The sequence below is a fragment of the Lissotriton helveticus genome, chromosome 7 (assembly GCF_964261635.1).
Source record: "Lissotriton helveticus chromosome 7, aLisHel1.1, whole genome shotgun sequence".
NCBI classification, from domain to species: Eukaryota; Metazoa; Chordata; class Amphibia; order Caudata; family Salamandridae; genus Lissotriton; species Lissotriton helveticus.
In genome coordinates this window covers 1,147,419,010-1,147,442,217 of record NC_136068.1, presented here as the reverse complement: position 1 = coordinate 1,147,442,217, position 23,208 = coordinate 1,147,419,010, and the positions used below count along the sequence as shown (strand labels likewise).

The following is a 23,208-nucleotide window of genomic DNA, read 5'->3' as shown; positions in this document are numbered from 1 at the left end:
AATGTATTTTCAGTACTCACAAAGTGTTGTTCAGAGAAAAATGGTTGCATTTTCAAAATGTATTTAAAGCTATTATTTGAGTTGGAGAGATGTATTACTCACACTTGGTGCCAGGGACTCTGCAGCTACTGCTGTTTGTATTACCCAGTTAGTGGGATTGCAAATAGATAATGCTTTTTTACTTTACTGCTAGCAACCCTGCCAAATGCCCTGTCGTGATCACTGCTGACAATCTTAGATGGGGTGGTCACTACTACATCACTAATCTTAGTAGCTCAGGATGATTTTCAGTGAATATGAGCAGCTCTCATTGCAGAAAAGGTTGGTGACATCTGGGGTGGAAGAACACTTTGTGAACAATCCAGGTCATATCTGGAGCAGGGATAGAGGTGAATGTGAGAAGGTTGAAGAGAGCAACTCTGGTATAGTTCACACTTTCAATGGATTATTAGCAATAGAGTTCGAAGATCAATTCCTTAATCAAAGGTTTGGCATGGTGAATAAAAAGGTAGAATACTTTGTGGGTGATAATTGTGCTGATGCTAGAGGGAGTCTGGTGTCCAAAAAAGAAAAGAGCAACATTTTACTGCTGAAATCAAGGAGAATGAAGTAGGAAGGGGAAAAACAGGAAAGTGAAATGTGTTTGGGTGCTGTAAATGTGGGAAATGTATGATATCAAAGTCAAAAGATCTTTATTCGGATATAAAAACAATCCATAAAAGTACAGGTACATCACAACAATTCATCCTAATAAAAGCAATAAAACAAGCATTTAAAAAGCTGATAGAAAGTGGCACAATTAGTTTTATAAAATAGGCTTCCAGTAACTTTATATTAGGGTACAACGTGTATTATGTTTAGCCATGTATATGCCACAGTAGAAGCAATACACAAACTAATTAGCTATAATAGGTGTAAAAATACAACCACTAGTGCAAATATACAAAAGTGCAAACTATGCAAAAGTAGTGCAAACTTTATCTGACCATGTTCATTGTTGCTCAAGAACGAACAGCGAATTGGAAAAAGCGGCTAACTCTGAAGATTACATCATCAGTGCCTAGCATCATTAAATCTCTAAATGCTAAATTAAAATCCATCAGGGCATTCTCTCTAAAATATGGGATTAGGTAATGTTTAGTATATTTTACATAAAAACCACAGAAAAACATAAAATGTAAAAGGCTTTGTTTACCACCAGAATTACAAGGACAGCTTAAGTTTTCCAAATGTTTATTAAAACCTAATGGGAAGCAAAGTACATTTTTAATGCTCCCGTCCCTGAAACGAAACAACAAACTCCTATTAGATCTGCCCAATTTTTTCCGCAAGTAACCCTGGGGCATATTATTAGACTTACCAAATGTTTCAAAAAGGGGGGTGTACTTTATGATAGTAGGCTTTACAAGCTCGGTCCTTTCCCTCTCCTTTCTGTACTGGTCATACAAAGCCCTTTTTACTAAGTTCTTATGGGAGCAATCAATAGTTAGGGGTGATGAGAATAGATGCCCCTTCTCCACGCTTACTAAGCTTTTCTCTACTGCCCTAAGCCAGGGTATGTAATTAGCCCGCTTGCATTTTAGACAATCCGTGATAATTTCACGGGTCAAAGAGGCAGCAGGATTTCGCCATATTTTCAACCAAAACAAGGCGGGCCTAGATCTTATAAAGTCCTCTATATGTGGGAGATTCAATTCCCTATGGCAAACATAAGTTGGAGCAGAGATGACCCCCCGAGAACCTTCCTACAGAATCTATTCTCCTCGATCTGTATGTTGATACAATTCGAGTAACCCCACACCTCTGCACCATACGTTCCTGTAGGTATACATTGAGTTTTGTAAATTTGTAGCAGTGGTATTATTGCCTCGGCGTGTTTGGGTTGGCGGAGGCTGATAATGGAATTGATGGCTTTGCCCATTTTGTTCCTCCTGCTGGCAACATGAGGCTGCCAAGATCCAGAATCGGAGAACAGCAGACCTAAGTAAGGGAAAGTGCTGGTGCTTTTTAAAACATTATTCCCTGGCACAATATGACAAATTTTATGCTTTTTTGGGCCACAGGACATTATAAAGCATTTACTAAAATTAGTGCATAGACCAAGGTCGGCCATATATAGAACGAAGCCTGTTATTAAAGTGCGTAATGCATTGGGAGTGCGGCCCATAAGGACCGCATCATCCGCGTAGAGAAGTGCGGGAAGTGGTTTTCTATTAATATTCAGGACATCACTAGTTAATTTACACAAAGAGTTACTCAATTCATTTATGTACAAGATAAAAAGCAGGGGGCCAGGACACAACCTTGTCTGACCCCCCTGCTGATTAAAATGTCCCCTGAGACTTCACTGACATTATTTATTCGAACGCGGGCTTTCAAGTCACTATGTAGGTGAGCTAAAAAATAAACAAGTGACGCATCTAACCTATAGTTTAACAAAACAGACCATAAGTGGGAACGATTAACAAAATCAAAAGCTGAACTTGACAAGGCGTGTTCAGTCCTCGCAGCGCATTTTGAATATCCTGCGCCTGGGTGTGAGTTCTGTGTGCAACGGTGTGAATTTTAAAATACCTATTTGGTCCAAACTTTAATTTTTTCTTTTTTGTTCTTAACCCCTGCTTTTAATCCCATAGTGTAGCGCATTTTTTGCACTGTATTTGGCATAATCACCGCTGATTTAGCGGGTCTGTAGCCGGTATTTACTTCCTTAACAGCCATCTTGGGGGTACTTTTGGGACGTTTCGCGGCGCCATCTTGTGAGCACTCTAGTGCTCAGGCATGACCGCGAGTCCACTACAAAAACCTGTCATGATGACGCGCAGCGGGCGCGCCGCAATCGCGCCGGAGTCGAGCCAGAGTCTTGCCCGTCTGCGCCCGCGGACGATCGGGCCCAGGGGCCAGTACCCCTGGCGGGCGGCTGACATATTCTTCGAGTAAGTTACAGCAATTAGACTCAGGTAGGCAGACCCTAAATTCAACTACTCTGACTAAACTAAAGGAGACTAATATCCTTCGACCCCTTAGCTGCAGGTCCATTTTCCACCCGCCCCCTCTGAAGCTCGCCAGCCTGAATACAAGGTCGCTTCAAAAACATCACCTGGAAATTGTTACTCTTCTTCAGGACAAGGATATAGACGCCCTAACCCTTACTGAAACGTGGTTAGGTGATAACTCATCACCCGATATTATAGCAGCCCTCCCAAATGGATACGACGTCGTCTGGCACAATCGTGCTGATAATGCTCGGGGGGGGGGGGCGGCGGGGGTAGCAATTCTGTTTAAAAAACATCTACCAGTTGTTAAATTAATGGCTGAAACAGTAGATTCAGCGGATATACTTGGAGTGAAGATTATCTTGAACAATATTTGTCTTATTGTTCTTACTGTCTATCGCCCGCCAAAATGCACTCCAGTGTTCAATGAATTATTCGCCCCCATTGTCTCAGATATCTGTACTCGATATAAAAAAGTTTTGGTAACAGGAGATTTTAATGTCCATTGGGATAGGTCCCGTAAAGATTTGACAACTTGCCAGTTGGAGACATTCATGACGTCACTGGGCCTTGAACAGCTTGTAGAAGCTCCAACGCATATTAAGGGTCACACCCTTGACCTAATCTGGACCTCTGATCCAGAGGTGGTCCTTACGAATATTTTACCCTGTATTTGGTCTGACCATTATTTACTTCAGTGTGATATCCCTATTGATAGCGATTTGTTTAAACTTCCCTTGAAAACTAAAAAAGTACATCAATGGAAAAAAGTTGATTCTAAAGCCTTAAGTGACGTCTTTCCTAAGTATATGCAACCATTGGTCTCTTATGGTGATCTGGATCAGGACTATAACGCTATAGTGTGGAACCTCAGACAGGTTATTGACCAGATAGCACCTGAAAGGATACAGAAAATAAAGGGTGCTGGAAAAGGGGCCCCTTGGTTTACCCCGCCTCTGAAGGACCACAATAGAAAGCTTCGCCATCTTGAGAGATGCTGGAGGAAAACAAAAGACTGCACAGACCGGGAACAGTACAAAATAGCTTTGAATCTATATAAAAAGCTTATTGTGTTAGCAAAAGCGGAATATTATGAAACCCGTATAAATAATGCAGATAATATTCAGAAAGAAACCTTTAAAATCTTAAAAGAACGGAGCAAGAAAGATGATAAGTCAGAAATAACGATAGATTGTAATACCTTTCAACGTTACTTTCTTGAGAAAGTGGTAACTATTCTGTCTGACATTAAGAATGGTACCTCTAGTGGTCCCTTTACATTACAGGTTTCTCAAGCTCCCCCGAAATCCACCATCTCTAGGTTCCCAGGTATAGACTCTACAACTCTTGGGCAGCTTATGAGTAGAACTAAGTCCGGTTCCCCTGCGGACCCATGCCCTCCCAGAGTTTTCTGTCTGGCGCTCCCTGTTCTAGAGGACCATATTATCTCCCTCTTAAACAATTCGTTAGACACTGGCCTTTTACCAGCTAGCTTTAAAGAAGCACGAGTCAAGCCCCTGATAAAAAAGCCGGGAGCTGACCCGGCTATTCTAAAAAACTATAGGCCAATATCCCAGCTGCCTTTCTTGTCCAAGATCCTGGAACAACATGTGCTGAAGTCCCTGTCTTCGTTCCTGGAGTTACACCTTTTACTCCATGAGCGTCAAGCGGGGTTCCGTGCACATCACAGCACCGAGTTAGTAATGCTCTCGGTGCTGGATGAGCTTAGAGGCATGGCTGACAGTAAGAAACCAAGTGCCCTGATACTTTTAGATCTATCAGTGGCATTTGATACTGTCAGCCATGCCCTGCTTCTGGACAGACTGGCCGCGTTTGGGATAAAGGATTTAGCACATCAATGGCTAAAATCCTTTCTTTTGGGGAGGACTCAGAGGATTCAATTAGGGGATTGTATATCTGAGGTGGGTGCTCTTGAGTGCGGAGTCCCACAGGGCTCTGCATTGTCCCCACTCTTGTTCAATCACTACCTGCAACCACTGATAGATTCCTTGGCAAGCATGGGCTGCAGAATTTTAATTACGCCGATGATACTCAGTTGTTACTGAGTATTGACAACACGGCATCTGCACAGATTCAGGCCCAGAATATACTTAGATATACGGTTAGCTGGATGACGGCTAATCGGTTGAAGATAAACCCGGAAAAAACTGAGGTTTTGGTGGTTTCAACTGCTGCCTCGCCCTGGAGCGATTTGTTTTGGCCCCAAGAACTTGGCCCCACCCCAAAACCGTGCCCCAATGTAAAAAGCTTTGGTATTAAGATCGACCACGAGCTGACAATGGCTAGCCAGATATCCTCTGTTGTTGGGACATGTACTAACCTAATTAGGCAGCTGCTCAAGCTAGTTCCCCTACTTTCTTTAAATATGCTCCGTACCATTGTCTCGGCTACAATAATCTTAAGGATAGATTATGGGAACGCACTCTACTTAGGTCTGCCAAAAACCTTGATTAATCGCTTGCAGGTAACTCTGAATGATGCAGCGCGATTGATTTTTAGATTACCTAGACAGACCCATGCCTCCCCATTATTGTGCAGGCAGTTTAAAAGTTTATGTATTGCCCATAAGGCAATCTATGGGCATGCACCTGCCTACATAAAAGAACGTCTTGGGGTCTATAATCCCAAACGAATGCTTAGGTCTTCTAACTCCCAATTGTTGTCCTGTCCGCATTTTAAAATGGCAACCAAGGGAGGGAGATCTTTTTCTGTTCAGGTCCCACTGATGTGGAACAAACCCGGAGTCTCTCCGTAAAGAAGTAAACCTTCTGCATTTTAGGAAGTCCTTGAAAACACTCCTGTTTAGGGAAGCTTTCTGCTCTATTTGAGTAATGTTGTCACATGTGTACCTTCTGTTTATTTACTCAGTTGTTGTTACTGTCGCGGTCATGAGCGCCTAGAGACCTGACGGTGATTTGGCGCTATACAAACCCCAGATAACAATAACAATAACTTAAATCCATAAACCCCAAATACAATGGGGATTTTTTGGCAATGGTGTATTTAGCCGATAATAAATTTAAATTTAAGCATTGCTCGACAGTCCCCACATTGCTTCTAAAGCCTAACTGACATGGGTGTGTAATCATGTTTTCCTCTGCCCAGGTCCTGATCTTATTAAAAGTAACCCTTCCTAGAATCTTCAGGGTATTGTCTATTAAGGATATGGGGCGGTAACAGCGAGGATCTAGTCTATCGCCTTTCTTAAAGATTGGCACAATAATGCTGTTTGACCAGGTTGCCGGGACTTGGCTGTTCGATAAATTGTTAAAGATATTGCACAATAAAGGTGACCAAAAGTCCAGTTCTGATTTAATTTGGTCGATGGATAATCCGTCGGGACCAGGTGCTTTATTGCTTGCACTTTGGGAGATAGCATCTTCCACCTCCGTTATTGAGATGTTCAATGCCATAGAGGCGTGATATATTTCCGTTACTGGGTGTGGTGCAGCATAAATGCTTGAGAAATGGTCCACCCACATATCCCCTGATATATTACAGTTTATGGGGGTGATGTTTGATCCAATTGATCTCAAGTTCTTAACATCAACCCAGAATCCGGCGACATCTCTCAGTGCCGCCGTGCGTGCGAGGGATTCCCATTGATCTTTTAATAGCTCTTCTGTTCGTGTTTTTACGGTGCGCTTGTAACTTGACCTAAGTCTCCTCACCAAAGGCAGGTCCCGTGGATCAGCCATAAGAGCAGCCCGTAATTCGCGGTTTGCTCTAGAACACGAAGTGTCGAACCACCTGGGATTTTTATTATTATTGGCTGGGGCGGGTTTAGAAATCTCCTTTTTTATGGCCAGGCACAACCCTGTAAAAGCCTTGATAATGTCATGTCCAGAATTATCACAAGATAAACAGACAGACACTAACGAAGGGTACTTTTTAATTGTACGGGTTAAGACCCCCTTTTGTCTATCCCCTTCCAAACTACCATAAGTTTGTCCGTTGACGCCACCAGATTTTTTGCCCCAGGTTCTTTGCGTTTACACGGTTTTTTGAAAGATTTAAAAGTGGACAAAATAGAGTTATGGTCACTATATATGGTGTTGACAACCTCAGCCTCTAATAGACAGTCCCCGAGCAGGGGAGATATAAAAACATAATCTATTGTGGTTGAGCTCCCACGCCCAATATAAGTGGCCACAGGTCCTGTGTTCACGGTAGTATTTACCTTCTCCATAACATTGACTAAGTCTCGTGTGGCTAGATGATTCAACAGTTCTTCCCCTCTTTTGCAGGGGGGGGGGGGGTTGAGAATAAATGTGGGCATTAAAATCACCTCCAACACAGATGCCATCAAGTTTACCATACTTTTGCCAATCCACAATTCCAGCAATAAAATCAAACAATGTTATAAAATTTGTATTTGGATGTGTTGTGAAGTCGTTATTATAAAAATTGATTAAACATAGCTTTATCCTATTAGTATAAATTAGGGCCTGGAAATTCATGTCATTGATCTTCAAGGGTTCAATTTTAGCTTCTGATATAATCTTAACCCAAATAGATAGGCCCCCACTCGGACGGCCCATAGCCGAAACGGCTGCAGTTTGGTTATGGCAGCTATAACCCTCAAGGAGCAGAGAACTAGTGCACCAAGTTTCTTGGAACATTAGAATATCATAGTTCGTAACATAATCTAACCAGTCCCTAGATTTCATTTTTGTATTTAGGCCAGCAATGTTCCAACTCAAAATTGTTAGTTTGTCAGACAATATAGGGGTGGCAATGGCATAAGCGTTTATTTTCGGGTCAGGTGACGGTACAACCATGATATTACCATTCGACTCCTCTATAGGAGAACAGGTTATTAGTCCTTCAACAGATCCAGTTGCATTCAGGTAATCACTGCATGTTATATCTGGAGGGATAACTAGTGGTCAGTCCTGGGTCTCTAGCTCAGATAGTATGCTGAATCTATTAAACAGTGGGTAGGGTGGTGGACCAGGGCCAGGTAATCTATGTGGGGGCCTGTAAAAGTAACCCAATGATAAAGGAGTTACGACAGTTGGAGGGCTAGGATAGATGTTGTTGCTATTGAGTATGAATCTTGATGTTGAGGGGTGCCTAAAATTAATTACGATGCAGTCTCCATTAATGTTCTTAAATAGGGGACCAACCCAGCTCACACGGCGGACTGACAGAATTTCACTCGAGATATTTGGCCCTACCCCTTTATGTTTAACCAACCAGTCGATACACTTGTTATTCAGCTAGACTCAGGACTCACCTTGTCCCTCCTTAAGCAGAGGTACACCTGCTAAGATCAAAACATAAGGGCAGGCGTCGGGGGCAAGTGCAATGCTGGCCCAGGATGTTTTATGGGCCTGGCGTCAGCGACATGTCCCTTAACTGAACCCATGTTAGTTGTATTTCCCGTCTTCCTAGTGTCTGAGCTAGGTCTTCCTTTTGAGGTGCCAGCAACCGCACTAGCGGGGCATGGTGGTCCAACTGCAGCAGCAGCCGTAGCAGGGGTATGCTGCAATACTGTTACAGATTTACTTTTGCCTGCAGAGGCATCCCTGGGTACAGTATTAGATACTGGTGTACTACTAGTGGTAATTGGCCCACCTCCCAAAATGCCCTTACTAGCAGTCTCCATATCTTTCAATAGCTGTTCTCCCCTCAGTAGATCAAGACTGATTACCCCCTTCCTTTTTGCATCTTCCTTTTTTACCAGATTTTCCAATCTGTCTAATCTTTTAAAAATTGTATTAAACTGTTTGATCATTTGACTTTCCATTTGTTTAAAAAGTGTGTCCACTATAGTCTCAATAAAATTCCTATGTAGCTTTTTTTGAGTAACACTGTCATTTGTATGCTCTGTCTGTGTACTGGCGGAGTTATATCCTTCTTTAGGGGGGGTTATAGCTGTGTCCCCCTCAGCTGATTGCAAAGACTCATTGTTGTCGGTGAAACCCCCTAATGGTTGTTTCCCTCTAGTCCACATACTCTGAGGTGTGGGTTGGCTCTTGTTACGTGGAGGTTGTTTCCTTTTATTTAATGTTAGTTTTGCTGGGCCTCTTTTCCTTTTCTCTCCGACAGTCTTGTTACTCAGGGTCAGGGAAGGGTTAGCAGCTGGAGCATCAGAATCCAGCTGTGAGTCAATGATAATGGTTGGACAACTGCCCCCAAGTTGAGCCACCGGTGGAATGGCCGACAAAGAGGGATTAGTTATTATGACCATAGGAGAAAGCGGCACAGTATTGATAAGGCAGTCTTGTTGGGGCTGTGAACTCATGAGGCCCATTGACATTCTCCTCTCAGTATAAGCTATTTCCGTGCTAACTAAATGGAAGGCATTTTCCAGCATGCTCTCAAAGGTGGGCGGAAGAACAGTAGGACCTACAGGAGCCTGTGTGATGGTGCTTGTATTTCGTTTACCCATAATCTGTATGTGGGCTCACCTTAATAACGTCTTAGAGGGGTGGCCTGCCCAACCACTGATGTCCTCTAACGCGTGCTTTTGTAGCGCCTCCGGGGGCGGGAGCTGGCGGTGGCGGCTCCTGCCGCAATGGCCCGAGGGAGTTGTAGTCCTCCACTCAGCGGCCGCAGATGTCAGGAACGGCGGCGGGAGGACTACAGCACGGCTGGAGTTAGCCCGGTGCAGGTCGTGTCCACGGCGAGTGAGGTGAGGCAAGGTAATGGCAGGTAGCAAGAACAATGTCCCAAGCAGAAAGGGTTAACACCCACTCCAACGGTAACGCACGCTTTTGTAGCGCCTCCGGGGGCGGGAGCTGGCGGTGGCGGCTCCTGCCGCAATGGCCCAAGGGAGTTGTAGTCCTCCACTCAGCGGCCGCAGATGTCAGGAGCGGCGGCGGGAGGACTACAGCACGGCTGGAGTTGGCCCGGTGCAGGTCGTGTCCACGGCGAGTGAGGTGAGGCAAGGTAATGGCAGGTAGCAAGAACAATGTCCCAAGCAGAAAGGGTATGATATCAGGCTTGGCATATTTAGGTGGAATGTGGACATATAAAATTGCATTTATCATGCAAAAAACGAGTGAGAGAAAACAGTGAAAACAGCACAACTTCCAGTTTTATATGCATCTTATGCTGACATGGGTGTTCGCTATTTTCAAATTAGTCTGGAGAGCAAATGTTTATTAATAACACCACCTGTGCTGTCGCTTGACCTATCCTCAGTTTAGATATACCTATCCTGTAATATCATGTTGTCACCTATCCAAACCAAAACTGTATTTATGTACAAAAATATCTCCTAACTTAAGATCTAACTCTGTAGGCCGTACCTTCTACCCTCGTCTGGGAAGGGCTCATTATCTCCTGAGCGCATGTAAAATTTATCTCGCCAACTTCGTCACTTTGATCGACTCAACATGTATAACAAATAAGGGAAAGAAATAGGACAGTTTAACACTACTTTATCATTATAACGGATATGTAGTCAGAATGATATTATTTGACTATGTTACTTACCTGGCAAGACTTGATCCAGATAGATTGCAAGAAGCAGATATATTGTGCTATCCACAACGAGAAAAATGAATGTGATAATCAGAGGACACGGGCCCTCTTTTAAGTTTGAAAAGAGGGCTCCGGTTTCATAATCTTCCAGATGCAGGACCTAGGGTAAAAGGAAGATAGTATAAAGGTAAAGAAAATGATATGTCTTCGTCACTCTTCATCACTTCATGTTTTTCATATGTATTCCAAGTCAACCACTTTAACTACTAAGTAAATAGTAGGGCACACCCATGTCAAAATGAAGGTTGATTTTTTTGTTTTTTCGACCAGACGTGTTTACACAAACGAAGATGTAGAACAGAATTTACTTTAATATAGACTGTCACTTCGCACAAACAGTTTAAATGAATTTAGTATATAACTATTGCATACCTAGCAGAAGAATGTTTATGAGACTTGCATACTATGTCAAACAAGGATATACCTAGGAGATACCCACACACACAAACACACGCAGACACACACACACACACACACACACACACACATCCAACCCCGCCCCCTTCCCCAAGGATGGCAATAATATGATTGCTGGTGCAACTGGCACAGAAATTGAATTGTTGCATGGGCACTGTACTTTAGCACAATAGGGGCGGACAGCAAATACATTGTACATGGGGCATGTAGGTGGTGCTTAATGAAGCGTTGTTTTGTGGGGTAAGATATAGAGATGGGGAGATAGTTTATGATACAACAGATGTGGTGGAATAGCCATAGTCATGTTTAATTAACTAAGATCATAAGAGGAAACCACTTAAATCCCAGTACGCATGTGTAATGCCTGGTAAACGAGAGAGTCACAAAAAAAGTGATCTAAATGTTAGTGGCACAAGAAAATTTGCACTCTAAAAAGGCAAATTTTGATGTGTGAATGGATCTTTCTGTAAGGGACAATGAGGTTGCTGATGTTAAAAGATGTAGAGTAAGGTGTTGGTCAACAGCAAAAATGTAATCCTCACTTCTATAAAACCTCTTACTAGAGTGCAGCTATCATTAGAGAAGCAAGTACAGTGACACCGGGACACGGGGACTTAAGGGGCTCATTTCTCCAAAATTATGGCCATCTATCAATCCCCAACCAGAGCACGGGGCTCACTTTCCTAACTTAATATCAATAATAACTTTATTTCTAACATTTGTTATAGAGTTACAAAACATTGTTTTAAAAGACATGTTGTTACAAATGCACCATTTTTTTTTTAAAATCGTTCAAAATACACATCCTGATAAATATCTTGATAGCCTTTATATTTCACTATCCCGTTTTAAAATGTAATTTACCTGGCCATACAACTAAATACTAAAAAATATGTAGCATGACAGCCAGTTATAATACAATTGCATTACTCATTGCAATATATAACAATAAAATACTTTATTTGTATGAGCCCAATATATCTAGAGATAGCCAAGGGAATATCCAAGTATTCCATTTCAAATAAAGTGGCTAAAGCTTCACTGCGCCTAGTGATACCAAACATCATAAAAATTGGGGTGAGTAACTTATTCCTCTGCTCTGAAAATTACAGTCCCCGCCGCCCAATAACTTCTGATATATGGAGGGAGACTCTGCTGTGTTAAGAAACTCTTCCCCAGTTAATATGCTCATATTTTGCAGTGTGCAGACATAATAATATAAGATGAAATCCGGTACTGCCCAACCGCCTTTCTCACGGGGGAGGACGATAAGGCGCATGGCTCTGTGAGGCTTCCCCTAAGCCCATAGAAACGTAGCACAGGTTGATTGAAGTATTGACAGTTGGACACAAGAGATTTTTAACTGGACTGATCGGATAAAATATAAAAACTTGGGTAATACTACCATTTTAAGAACATTACAGTGCCCACCAATGAGAGATGCAAACATTCACAACGATCGAGTTGTTTATGTATGGAATTTATTATATTGCCCCAATTGACCTCCACTAATGTATTTAGGCAAGTCATTAATTTAACACCCAGATATAGTACCTCACTCATAATTCAGTGATCATTATAGCCCTCTTGATTTAGGCACAACATTTATTTCTTAGATACATTAGGTTTATATCCAGAGACTGATCCAAACTCGAGTGCCAACTGTTCTATTTTAGGGATAGCCATTACAGGATTTGGAGTAACAACAGCAACATCGGCCGCATACGAAAATACCAGATAGTGCTCTTGCCTCCAAATTACTGATTCTATCCCCAAATTTCGCTCTAACATCATTAAAAAGGGGTTGCTATATAATGAAAACAGCAAAGGGGAACACAAAATACCTGCCTTGTACCCCGTGTAATAAATACCAACTCCGATTCTAGGTCCATTATACAAATTTTGGCAGACGGGCGGCGATATAGAACCTAAATAGCTATAATAAAACCATGTCTAAAACCTAACCATCGCAGAACTGCCCATAAAAATTCCCATGCGACCCGATCAAACGCTTTTTCAGCATCACGTAAAATTATTGGGCAGCGACACCAAGAATCACCTCTTCGTGATAGTGGAACCAAGCTATTATAAAGAAAACTAGGTTTAAGGTCTTAAACGCTGCCTATAAGGTGTGAAAGGCTGTGCGAAAAAGCTATCAATTTGAAAGGGTCTCCCACTATACTCCATTCTCAGCACCAGGGCTGTTACCATCTATATTTTGGAATAGGGCCGTTGACAGATGGTGGACTAAAGGCATCTTATGTATTGGAGATTTGTATGCTAATGGGACCCTGATGTCTTTTGAGAACTTAATTGAGAAATACTGCCTCCCAAGATCTGAATTTTTTAAATACTTAAACATTCGCGATTATTTATGCAAAAGCTGATAGAGGATTGAGTCAAATCCTCTAGTTGAGGCTGTGTGGAAGAATGCATGTATTGGTACTTTATATTACCTACTGTTGGAGACTCAGGGCGATGACTTGGATATGCATAACATTAAGTGGGATAATAGGTTAGGGTGCCAAGGCACTCGTGTGGAGCAATCCACCGATCTGGCTAGGAGGTTATTGATGTCTGCTAATCTTCGCTCATAGCACTATAAGTTAGTGTTTAACTTCTACTACACTCCAGCTAGGATACTAAAATGGGGAGGGGTAAATGATGAGAGGTGTTTTCAATGCGGAGCTGAAGATGCAGACATAGTACATATCTTTTTTACATGCGGCCTTCTAAGCTCATTTTTGGACCACTTAGAGAGATTTTTAGCGGAAATTATGGGGGGTGTAGTAAGACTGTCTGCTTCCCATCTGTTGTTGGGGTGGCAGAGATTGAAGGGTGTCATCAGACGTTATATAAATTCCGATACTTGATTTTCCTAGCTTCAGCCATAGCTAGACTATGTATTGCTTCAATATGTTTTTAATTTAGAGCATAGCTTATATGCTCTGAAAGGTTCTCAAAAGAGGAAATTGGGTATGGAGATACAGGAACCAGTGATGGCATATATGGAAGAATGACAATCCGTGTCTATGTTTATTCTCAAATTTCCTTTGCACTTGCACTTTATAGATCTGTTTAGGATCGGATACGGGTAACAATGAAATATACACTGTCATCTATTTGCTAACTATTGTTTAACTATTGTCTGTCATGTTCCTTTTTTTTAGGACTGTGTTGTTAAGTTGTGGGTCTTATATTTGTAAAGCAACTATCACGGATAAAAATACATTAAGTTTTAAAAAAAAGAAAACTACAGGCCATCACGGAAAAGAAGAGTTATCCTACAGTTAACTCCTACGCCACAAATCCGGTGATCGTGGATTAACCTAATATTGGCATTTAACCGTGCTATACTCTATACAGGGTCGATTCCCATTTGAAACCTTATATTATTTTACTGCATCCCTTTAGCTGGTAGTTTAGCCAGAGATGAAAAGACCCATGCATTACCCAGATTGTCTAAGGAGTGCCTAACTTTTATTTTCCTTTTTTATTTTTATTATTTCTTATTTTTTAAATTGAGGATAAGTAATGTATGTCCCTCTCCAGACTTAAAGTTCTAACTCTGTTGTTTATATCATAGAGATGCTACCTTCTAACATGTTAATGTGAACGTCAGGTGTGGGGTATAACATATAATTATGAATAAAACTGGAGCTTTTGCTAACATGGCACTCTAATGCCTGTAACATCTGGGTCAAAGATGTATCGCCTTTCTAAGCGAGAATTGGAAGCATAAGGCCCGTGAGTGTGCTCTCAGGTCGCAGGAAAGTAGTCCCATTTTAATTCTTAATGCCTGTACTATTAAGCTCACTGGGTCACTGAATAATCTCTTTAATACCAAGCTCTCCTTTCTGTCCAGAGATCGCAATTCGGCTACATAAAGTGCCTGAGGGATTAATTTGACCAACATACCCTTCTTTAACGTTTCTACAGATAGAACCCCAAATCATGACTCAAGCCTATTAAGGACAATGGTCATCACCATAAGAGAAGTTTTTACGGTCTCTTAGTCCTTGATTACGACTTTTCGGCAGAGCGGGTGTGCAAACGGCTGCACCACCGCTCCCCCGAAGGTCGCCCGCCCGTCTACCAGGTTACGACTTTCAAGCAGTCTGGCAGGCCAGTGGAGTGGTGGTCTCATGGTTGTGCCTCTTTTAAAGATGGTGGTGTAATTAAAAAAGGCACCACAATGGGACCACACTGCAAGTCCACGGCGTGCAGGAACCTATGTGCATGCACACAGGGGGTCACATGTTATGCTCCCCTGAGTGAATGAACATGCGGTTGAGGCACAGGGGAGCCTTGCTGGTCCACCTTCGTTTCCTCTCCAATTCCAGGGTTTACATGGAGGAAGAACCTCTATGTAAACCCTGGAGGACAGGAAACTTGTAATATGCTTGGCAGGACTGTGGGGGTCCCGCCAAGCATACTGTGGCCTCTGATCGCTGCTCCAATGCCAGGGAACTGGTGTTCCCTGGCAGACCAGCGTCCTAGGGCAGTCCAACTGCCCAAGTCATAATCAGGCGGGAGGCTGGACCGCAGGTGCTGTGGTGGCTGGATCTGCCACCACGTGTCTGGCGGTCCTCGGTCCACCAGACTCGTAATAGGGCCTTAAGTGTCTGTCGCAGAGCAATAAGTTTCCATTGAAGACCAATGGCAGCAATGGCAAATTTCATTGCCGCTGCCCAGGACCATACAGTAATCCAGATTACTAATATAATATTCATCCAACAAATATCCAAATACACAAATATCAGAAATTATATACCTCGAAAAATTATGGAGGAACTCCAAAACTCCGGCAGATCTCGACAACTACAAAACAGCCACCGCACCCCACCACAAACTCATCAGACACTCAAGGAAGAAAGCTCTCCGGGACAGAATATCCACCCATGAACACAACAGCAAAGAACTCTTCTACATCATCATAGAATTCGTCCAACCCAACAGTGATTCCACCACAATCCCACCCTCCCAGGACATCTGCAACAAACTAAGCACCTTCTTCCATCAGAAAATCAATACCATCTACGACAACTTCGACGAGAACAACCTCAATGTGGAACCCACACCCACCACTTTTAACACCACACAGCAGACACTGGACAGCTGGACCACCCTCAGCATCGAAGACACCCTAAAGACTATGAAGAACACCCACTCTGGGGACCTCACGGACCCCTGTCCCCACCACATCTACCACAGAGCCACAGACATCATCGCTCCGGAGCTACAAAGAATCAACTGCTCCTTCAAGACCACCTCCTTCCCCGATGTCTGGAAACACACCGAGATCAACCCACTCCTGAAAAAACCCTCAGCGGACCCCACCAATCTCAAAAACTTCAGACCGATCTCCTTACTTCCATATCCGGCGAAAGTCAATGAAAAAGCGGTCAACAGCCAACTCGCCTCCTTCATCGAAGATCACAACATCCTCGACTCCTCCCAATCAGGCTTCAGGAAGAACCATTCGACCGAAAATGCCCTCATCGCCACGACAGACATCTGCTCCCTCCTCGACAGAGGAGAGACTGTGGCCCTCATCCTCATGGACCTCTCCGCGGCCTTCGACACAGTCTCACACCGCACCCTAGCCCGCAGACTCCACGATACAGGAATCCAGAACAAAGCCCTCAAATGGATCCGGCAGACTGCAGTGGATCAGACTCCCTCCTTTCCTCTCGGAACCCACACCGACCACCTGCGGACTCCCACAAGGATCCTCCATCAGTCCCACTCGGTTCAATGTCTACATGGCTCCATTTGCAACCATTGTTCGATCACACTGACTCAACATTGTATCATAGGCAGACGACACTCAACTCATCCTCTCCCTGACCAATGAACCGAACACCTCGAAACAACTTTCAAGAAGGAATGGAACCTGTCACCGGGTGATGAAGTACAGCTGCCTACAACTGAACACAGACAAAATCGAAGTACTCATCATAGGCCCACATCCCAAAGCCTGGAACGACACCTGGTGACATCGCGCGCATGGGAACCCATCCTCACCTGCAGACCACGCACGCAACCTCAGACTCATCCTGGACTCCAAATTCAAAATGGACCACCAGATCAATGCCGTCACCTCTTTCTGGTTTCACACCCTTCGTCTCCTTCGATAAACGTTCAACCGGATTCCCCTCGAACACAGGAAAACCATCACCCATGACCTCATCAGCAGCAGACTGGACTACGGCAACCCACTGTATGCCGGGATTAACAAAAAACTTAACCACAAACTCCAAAACATCCAGAATGCCTCCGCTAGAGGAGTCCTTAACCTACAGCGCCACGGCAACATCACCAAACACCTCAAGCACTTCATTGGCTCACCATCGAGAAGAGAATCACTTTCAAGCTTCTCACCCATGCATCTTAAAGACCAATCCGCTCAGCCCAGCTTTCCCTCGCGACGGTGCAGCACATCAAGAAGGCCAGAACATGAGGCTGCTCCTTCTCCTTCCTTGCGGCCAAGGCATGGGACACCCTCCCTCTCCACCTCTGCCGGACACCAACTTCGTGAAGGATCTCAAGACCTGGCTCTTCGCCGAATCACAATGAGCGTCCGGCAACTGCACAAACCCTCAGGGATCCTGCAAGACCTCAGGACCCACTTGGCCTCTCGACCGATTCCATGAGTTGCCAAGGAGCTGCGCGCAACCCCCCCCCCCAGCGACTTGAGACCCTTCCAGGTGAGTAGTTGTGTTTAACAAACCTTTGACTGATTGATTGATTGAAGAACAAAAATATCGACTCAGTATTACTAACAATACAAAAATCACAATTATCGAGCACACAAATATTGTCGTAAAAAATGCAGATTTTTGCACATATCAATAAAAATATTGTCACTTATGAATACAAATATAACATGTCAATAATATTGATTCCCACAATTTTGACTACCATATTATCTCCAGTATACCTAATACATTCTTTAAAAATACACCAAATAAAAAAACTATCTAAACATAAAACAATTACTACAAATAAACCTAAAACTTGTAATAAACATCCATACTTAAATACAAATATATTACATCAACAACTGAATACCCCGGTGGGTACGTTTTAACCACGTTTCAACATATCAATTCATATGTAAATAAAACAAATTATGGTATATACTACAAAAAGAAACCATAAGTTAGCATTTACCAAAGACTCAACTCAAGAAAAAAGAAATCTAAATATACTAAACAAACAATTAAAATAACACTATAAACAACTTTTACCAATAAAATCAAACCAACAATATAAAAGGGACACTAATTAAAACAACTAAATAATCCAAAAACGACATGCACTGCAAACGAAAGGAACTTTACCAATATTCTCACTTAAACGATAAGAGAAAAAAGTCCTAACAAATATATAATAAAGTAAGTAAAGCTTATATTGAAACTAAAAATGAACTGTTATTAAAATAAAAAATATAAATTAAAGAATAAATAGTAACACACAGCAACTTTTATCTTTTTACATAGACTACCTAAAAGAAAAAAGAAAAACTGCCAGAAAATATTAACTATAACAAAGCATCAAGAACATATAATAAAATATGCACAAATAATAAATAATAAACTCATCCAAACAGCGGCCAAAAACCAAACCAACTCCCTAAACCTCGACAAACTAGCAATAACATAACATTTTCAATTAATCAACTTTATTTTCTCTTTCACCAGAAAAGTGAACACCTGCTCCACGTTAAAACAAGCTCAAAGAAAAAGCAGCAAAACATTTCAACAAAACATACAAGTAAACAAAATACAAGCAATTGCATGTTTAACACATTAATAACAAACATGCTAAAGTTACACTATAATATATATTTAGACTATTAGCCTGCTTCCAGAAGACAGAAGCTGCCATATTTATCATTGCACAGAAAGGAAATGAATTATTAAATTACATGTGCTACAACTACAGCCAAGAAAGTGCATCAACAAAAACTATAAATTGGAAATGTAATAAAGATAATGTTCTAATTGACGTAAAAGAGCACAACCACCCACCAAATGTGGCAGAAATATAAGTTAGAGAAATCTTACAAGATATAAGAGGCAGGCAGTAGAGCCCAGGAACCCACAAGCAAAATGCTTAAAGACAAACTACCCAAAGACACCAAACATGAAACAGGCCAATGACCACCTACACTCACTTTAAAACGTTTAATTGCGCGTACTAAAAAAGCCACCAGCGATATCCCACCTGCTCCTAAAAGATACTAAGACATACACAGACCTGACCATCAGTGAAGGCTCCTCCATCCCACTGCTCTCGTAGTGTACAAGGATAAATAAAATAATAATAACAGAAGTTATTCTCCTTTTATTTTTACTATCAGCCAGGATAGGGTGAGCGGGGCAGGCTTGGCTACCGTGACGTTGGAGAAGGGGTTACTGCACCTCAAACTCGCATGAAGGTTTGATCAGCCGTCTTGGCCCGGCCAAACAGTCATGCACACTTTGCATGTTCTCCAGTGGGCTGTAGTGCACAGTCTGGGTGTAGAACATGCACAGGTTGTCAGTCCCAGTCTGAGTACCGAACCAGACTCTCAGACCAATCATGAGGCTGCTGTCATGCTTAGGGGAGCCTGGGTTCCATTATGGAAGAGAAGGGGAGGAGAGACTAAAGGGGAGGAGAGACTAAATGGGAGGGACGGCATGCTGAGATAAGTGATAATTTCTTAATTTTTGTCCCCTCCTCCTTCTCCCATGCCCCACCCCCATGCCCGGCCCATCACTCCAATTCGTATCGACCACCACTGCTGACAATTTAACAATTACAGATCATGATAAACCCTTCCTTTTACATGACAATCTAATAGTGAAAACCCATTCCTAATCTTCTGTACAGCAATCAACTTAATTAAACTTACCCATCATCAAAACTGGATGATGGATGGGACCTTCAAAATGTGTCCCAAACCATTCACTCAGATATACACTACACATGGTGAATATCACCACAAAATATCTCTTTAATATTTGCATTACTACCAAAAAAACACAGCAGCACATACTAAAACTTCTAAACTACATAAAACAACATATAACTACCCCCAAAACATAATCATAGACTTTGAACAAGACATAATTCTATTTTAAAAATATAACACAGCCATACCAGGATATTACTATCACTTTAAACAAAGTATGCAGTGACACCTCCAAAAATCTACACTAAGGCCCTCATTACAATGGCGGGCAGACCGCCAAGACAGGTCATCGGTGGACGACGGCCCGCCATCCATGTCATCAGCCTGAGCACTGCCTCATGATGCAGCCAGTTTAACTGCAGAGGTCGGGGGTAGGACCACCACCTCCGACAGGATCAAAGATCCTGTCGGGACAGTGGTCTGATTCCAAACCCTACAATGGAGGACACCGCCGTAGGGATTGGGGTATCTCTTTCTGACTACCTGTTCATGGCAGTCTCACCGCAATGAAAAAGCAGACGGAAAGAGACTTGGTGGACCCCAAGCAGGGCCCCCGTAGGCAACTGCTACGTGGCCTTGGGGCACATGTAGTGCCCCCCCTACATATCCATGCACCGTGTGCAAGGCACCACATGATGCCTGACACACCGTCCATCGATGTGCACAGTGTTTATTCCACTGCGGATAGTGCTGCTCACCTTTTTCTGGGCCGCAGCACAAGCAGCAGTAGAAAATAGAACTTTACAACTGCCTGAACAGCGGTCCCTTCATAATAGGGCAGGTGGGACGGCTGACTCATTGTCTAACAGTCACTTGCTCGATACGATGGTGGTCGGGTCAACCGCCATCGTAATGAGGGCCAAAGCGTCAAAAAAAATGGGCACTTAATAAAAAAGATTTCAAAAAGACTATCGCCCTGTAGAAATAAATAGGAAATATAGTAGAAATGTTTAATAAATGTTAAGAAAATGTAAAAAACAGAAAAGAAAACTACCATTGGTAAACGTCAAACAATATTATTTAAAAAAATGAAAAAATTGTAAAGTGCAAATTAAATAACAGTAGAAAATATATACAAATATTTACCATACACTAATACAGAATATATTGGAATAATGTTAAAACATTTAGTATAAAAATTTAAAACATGTTTAAACATTGTAATCAATGAAAAATAACATTTGAAAATGTGCATTATACAAATGTATATGAAATCTGATTTACTTGTGTTTTTATAATTAAAAACTAACAAATAATATTGTATTTACTTCACTTAGAAGTTGGCATTTACCTACTGTTAGCGTTTTAGTGCCTGTGGCCTGTCTTGGCTAACATGACTGGGCGTAACTGACATATTTTATGAATTCCTCCCAGACAGTCACACAATAGAGGGATTCGGTGTGCCTGAATGGGCTACCTGCTGGCAGGGTGGGGGAGCAACACTGAGCACAGTCCTACTTGAAACTGAATAGCCTGTGCTTTGCCTTCACACAAAGTGCCTAATGAACCACAATGTCATTGCAGTCAGCTTCGAGCCAGGGCTAGAGATGAAGGATATTCTATGCACTTCAAAGTCTCTGTCTGGAAGCTTCTGCCACCTTCCAACACCTGCGCACCAGGACATAAAAAGGTGACCTCAGACACCAGCTCATCAGACTTGTGGATTTTCTACCAGGACGAAGGGCTGCTGTGCTGCTGAAAAGACTGCCACTAATATGTAGCACCAGCACCTAGACGCAGTAGAAGTGAGTTAGTTTCTGACCCCTAAGTGGTGCCCATCTGGTCCTGGACCCTTGATGTGGCTAAGAGAGCTGTAAGCAAGCTTTTGGGCTCTTTGTGAGCTGACCCGTTGGCACTGAGACCCCCCCCGCGCTCACATCGCGAAGCGCCGTCAGCCCAACCTTTCATGCTATAGTATCAACCATTCCAAGGGCCTGATGTACGACCTTATTTTGCATGCGCCAACGGGTTTGCGACCCGTTTGCGCATGCAAAATACAGGCTGGCCATGTACTAACCCTATTTAGCGAGTCACAATTTGTGACTCGCTAAATAGGATTAGCGACTCGCTATTAGGGCATTCCGAGGGCTTCCCTTTCTAATAGCGAGTCTGAGCCGTATATATGACTGTTCTGCGACCGCAGCAGCGGTTGCAAAACAGTCGCAGTTTACCACCCTTCTCAGAAGGGTTGTAAATCACTCGCAAAAGGGAAGGGGTCCCCAGGGGACCCCTTCCGCTCATTGAATGCAGGGGGAAATATTTCTTTAGGGGCAGGAAGTGGTCCCATGGACTACCTGCCCTTAAAAACTGAAACTAAAACGTTTTTGTTTTAATGCATCTGGTTGAGGAAACAAGGTGCATTAAAAAAAATATATACTGCATTATTTATAAGCAGCCCCAGACATGGAGGTAAGCTGAGCCCAGCAGGCCACCATCACTTGGCTCGCCAGCCATTCCCAATTGGGTTGCAAATTGAGAGTGCCTCAAATATTGATGAGGCATGCAATTTGTGACCCCATTGGGAATCGCGAACAGTGTCTCAGACACTATTGTACATGGCAATTTGCGACTCGCAAATTATGACTCGCAATCGAGTGCAATTTGCGACTCGCAATATGTCATGGTCGTACATCTGGCCCCAAGTGACAGCCAACATGCAGCTTCAGCAACGCCCACCTAAGGCACCTGACCTACTCTTTGTGCTACTTCGGAAGCCTCCCGCAAAGCTCTCCCGGCTCCTTGTGGCCCCCTTCACCACGGAGACGCTTGCACGGATTTGAGTTGGTAAAACTTCAGAGGGCCTAACCTGGTGACTGTAACTGACCTGTGCTCCATCACAGTAGGCCTGAACTTGTGACACTGAACAAGTCCAATGCGACCAGGTATCCACAGTTGGCTTTTAGTAAAATCGTGAAAAATTTATAACGCCAGATTTATTGATTGGAGTTTTGTTGTTTTGGTGTGAAAGATTTTATTAGAATTTACTCTATCTTTCTAAATTTACTTGGGATATTTATTGTGCTGTGTTTTCACTTAATTATGGTTTGTGTGCTGCATAAATACTTTACACATTGCCTCGAAGTTAAGCCTGACTACTTTTCGTACCAAGGTACCCCGGTGAGACAGGGCTGATGGAGGTAACCATGGCGAGGACCCCAGAGGTACCACATACTATAGATAGGTTTTCTATTTAGAGTTGTTTAAACAATTAATACTGATATGTTGAACTCTTTGGTAGTTCCATAATGACCTGAACCGTGTGCTGTAACATAATATATGGCAATTAAAAGATGCCTCCTAGTGACCACCAGCATAACA

The 23,208-nt window shown here is 42.8% G+C and overlaps 1 protein-coding gene across 2 annotated transcripts in view; it reads right to left on the bottom strand.

Moving 5' to 3' along the window:
* Positions 1-23,208, bottom strand: part of ABCA5 (ATP binding cassette subfamily A member 5) — a 1,464,780-nt gene that overhangs the window by 1,209,585 nt on the left and 231,987 nt on the right. For both annotated transcript variants that reach the window (XM_078654285.1, XM_078654286.1), the window contains exon 9: positions 10,464-10,611. In XM_078654285.1, the coding sequence (XP_078510411.1) occupies positions 10,464-10,611 (148 nt within the window). The remainder of the gene's footprint in view (positions 1-10,463; positions 10,612-23,208) is intronic.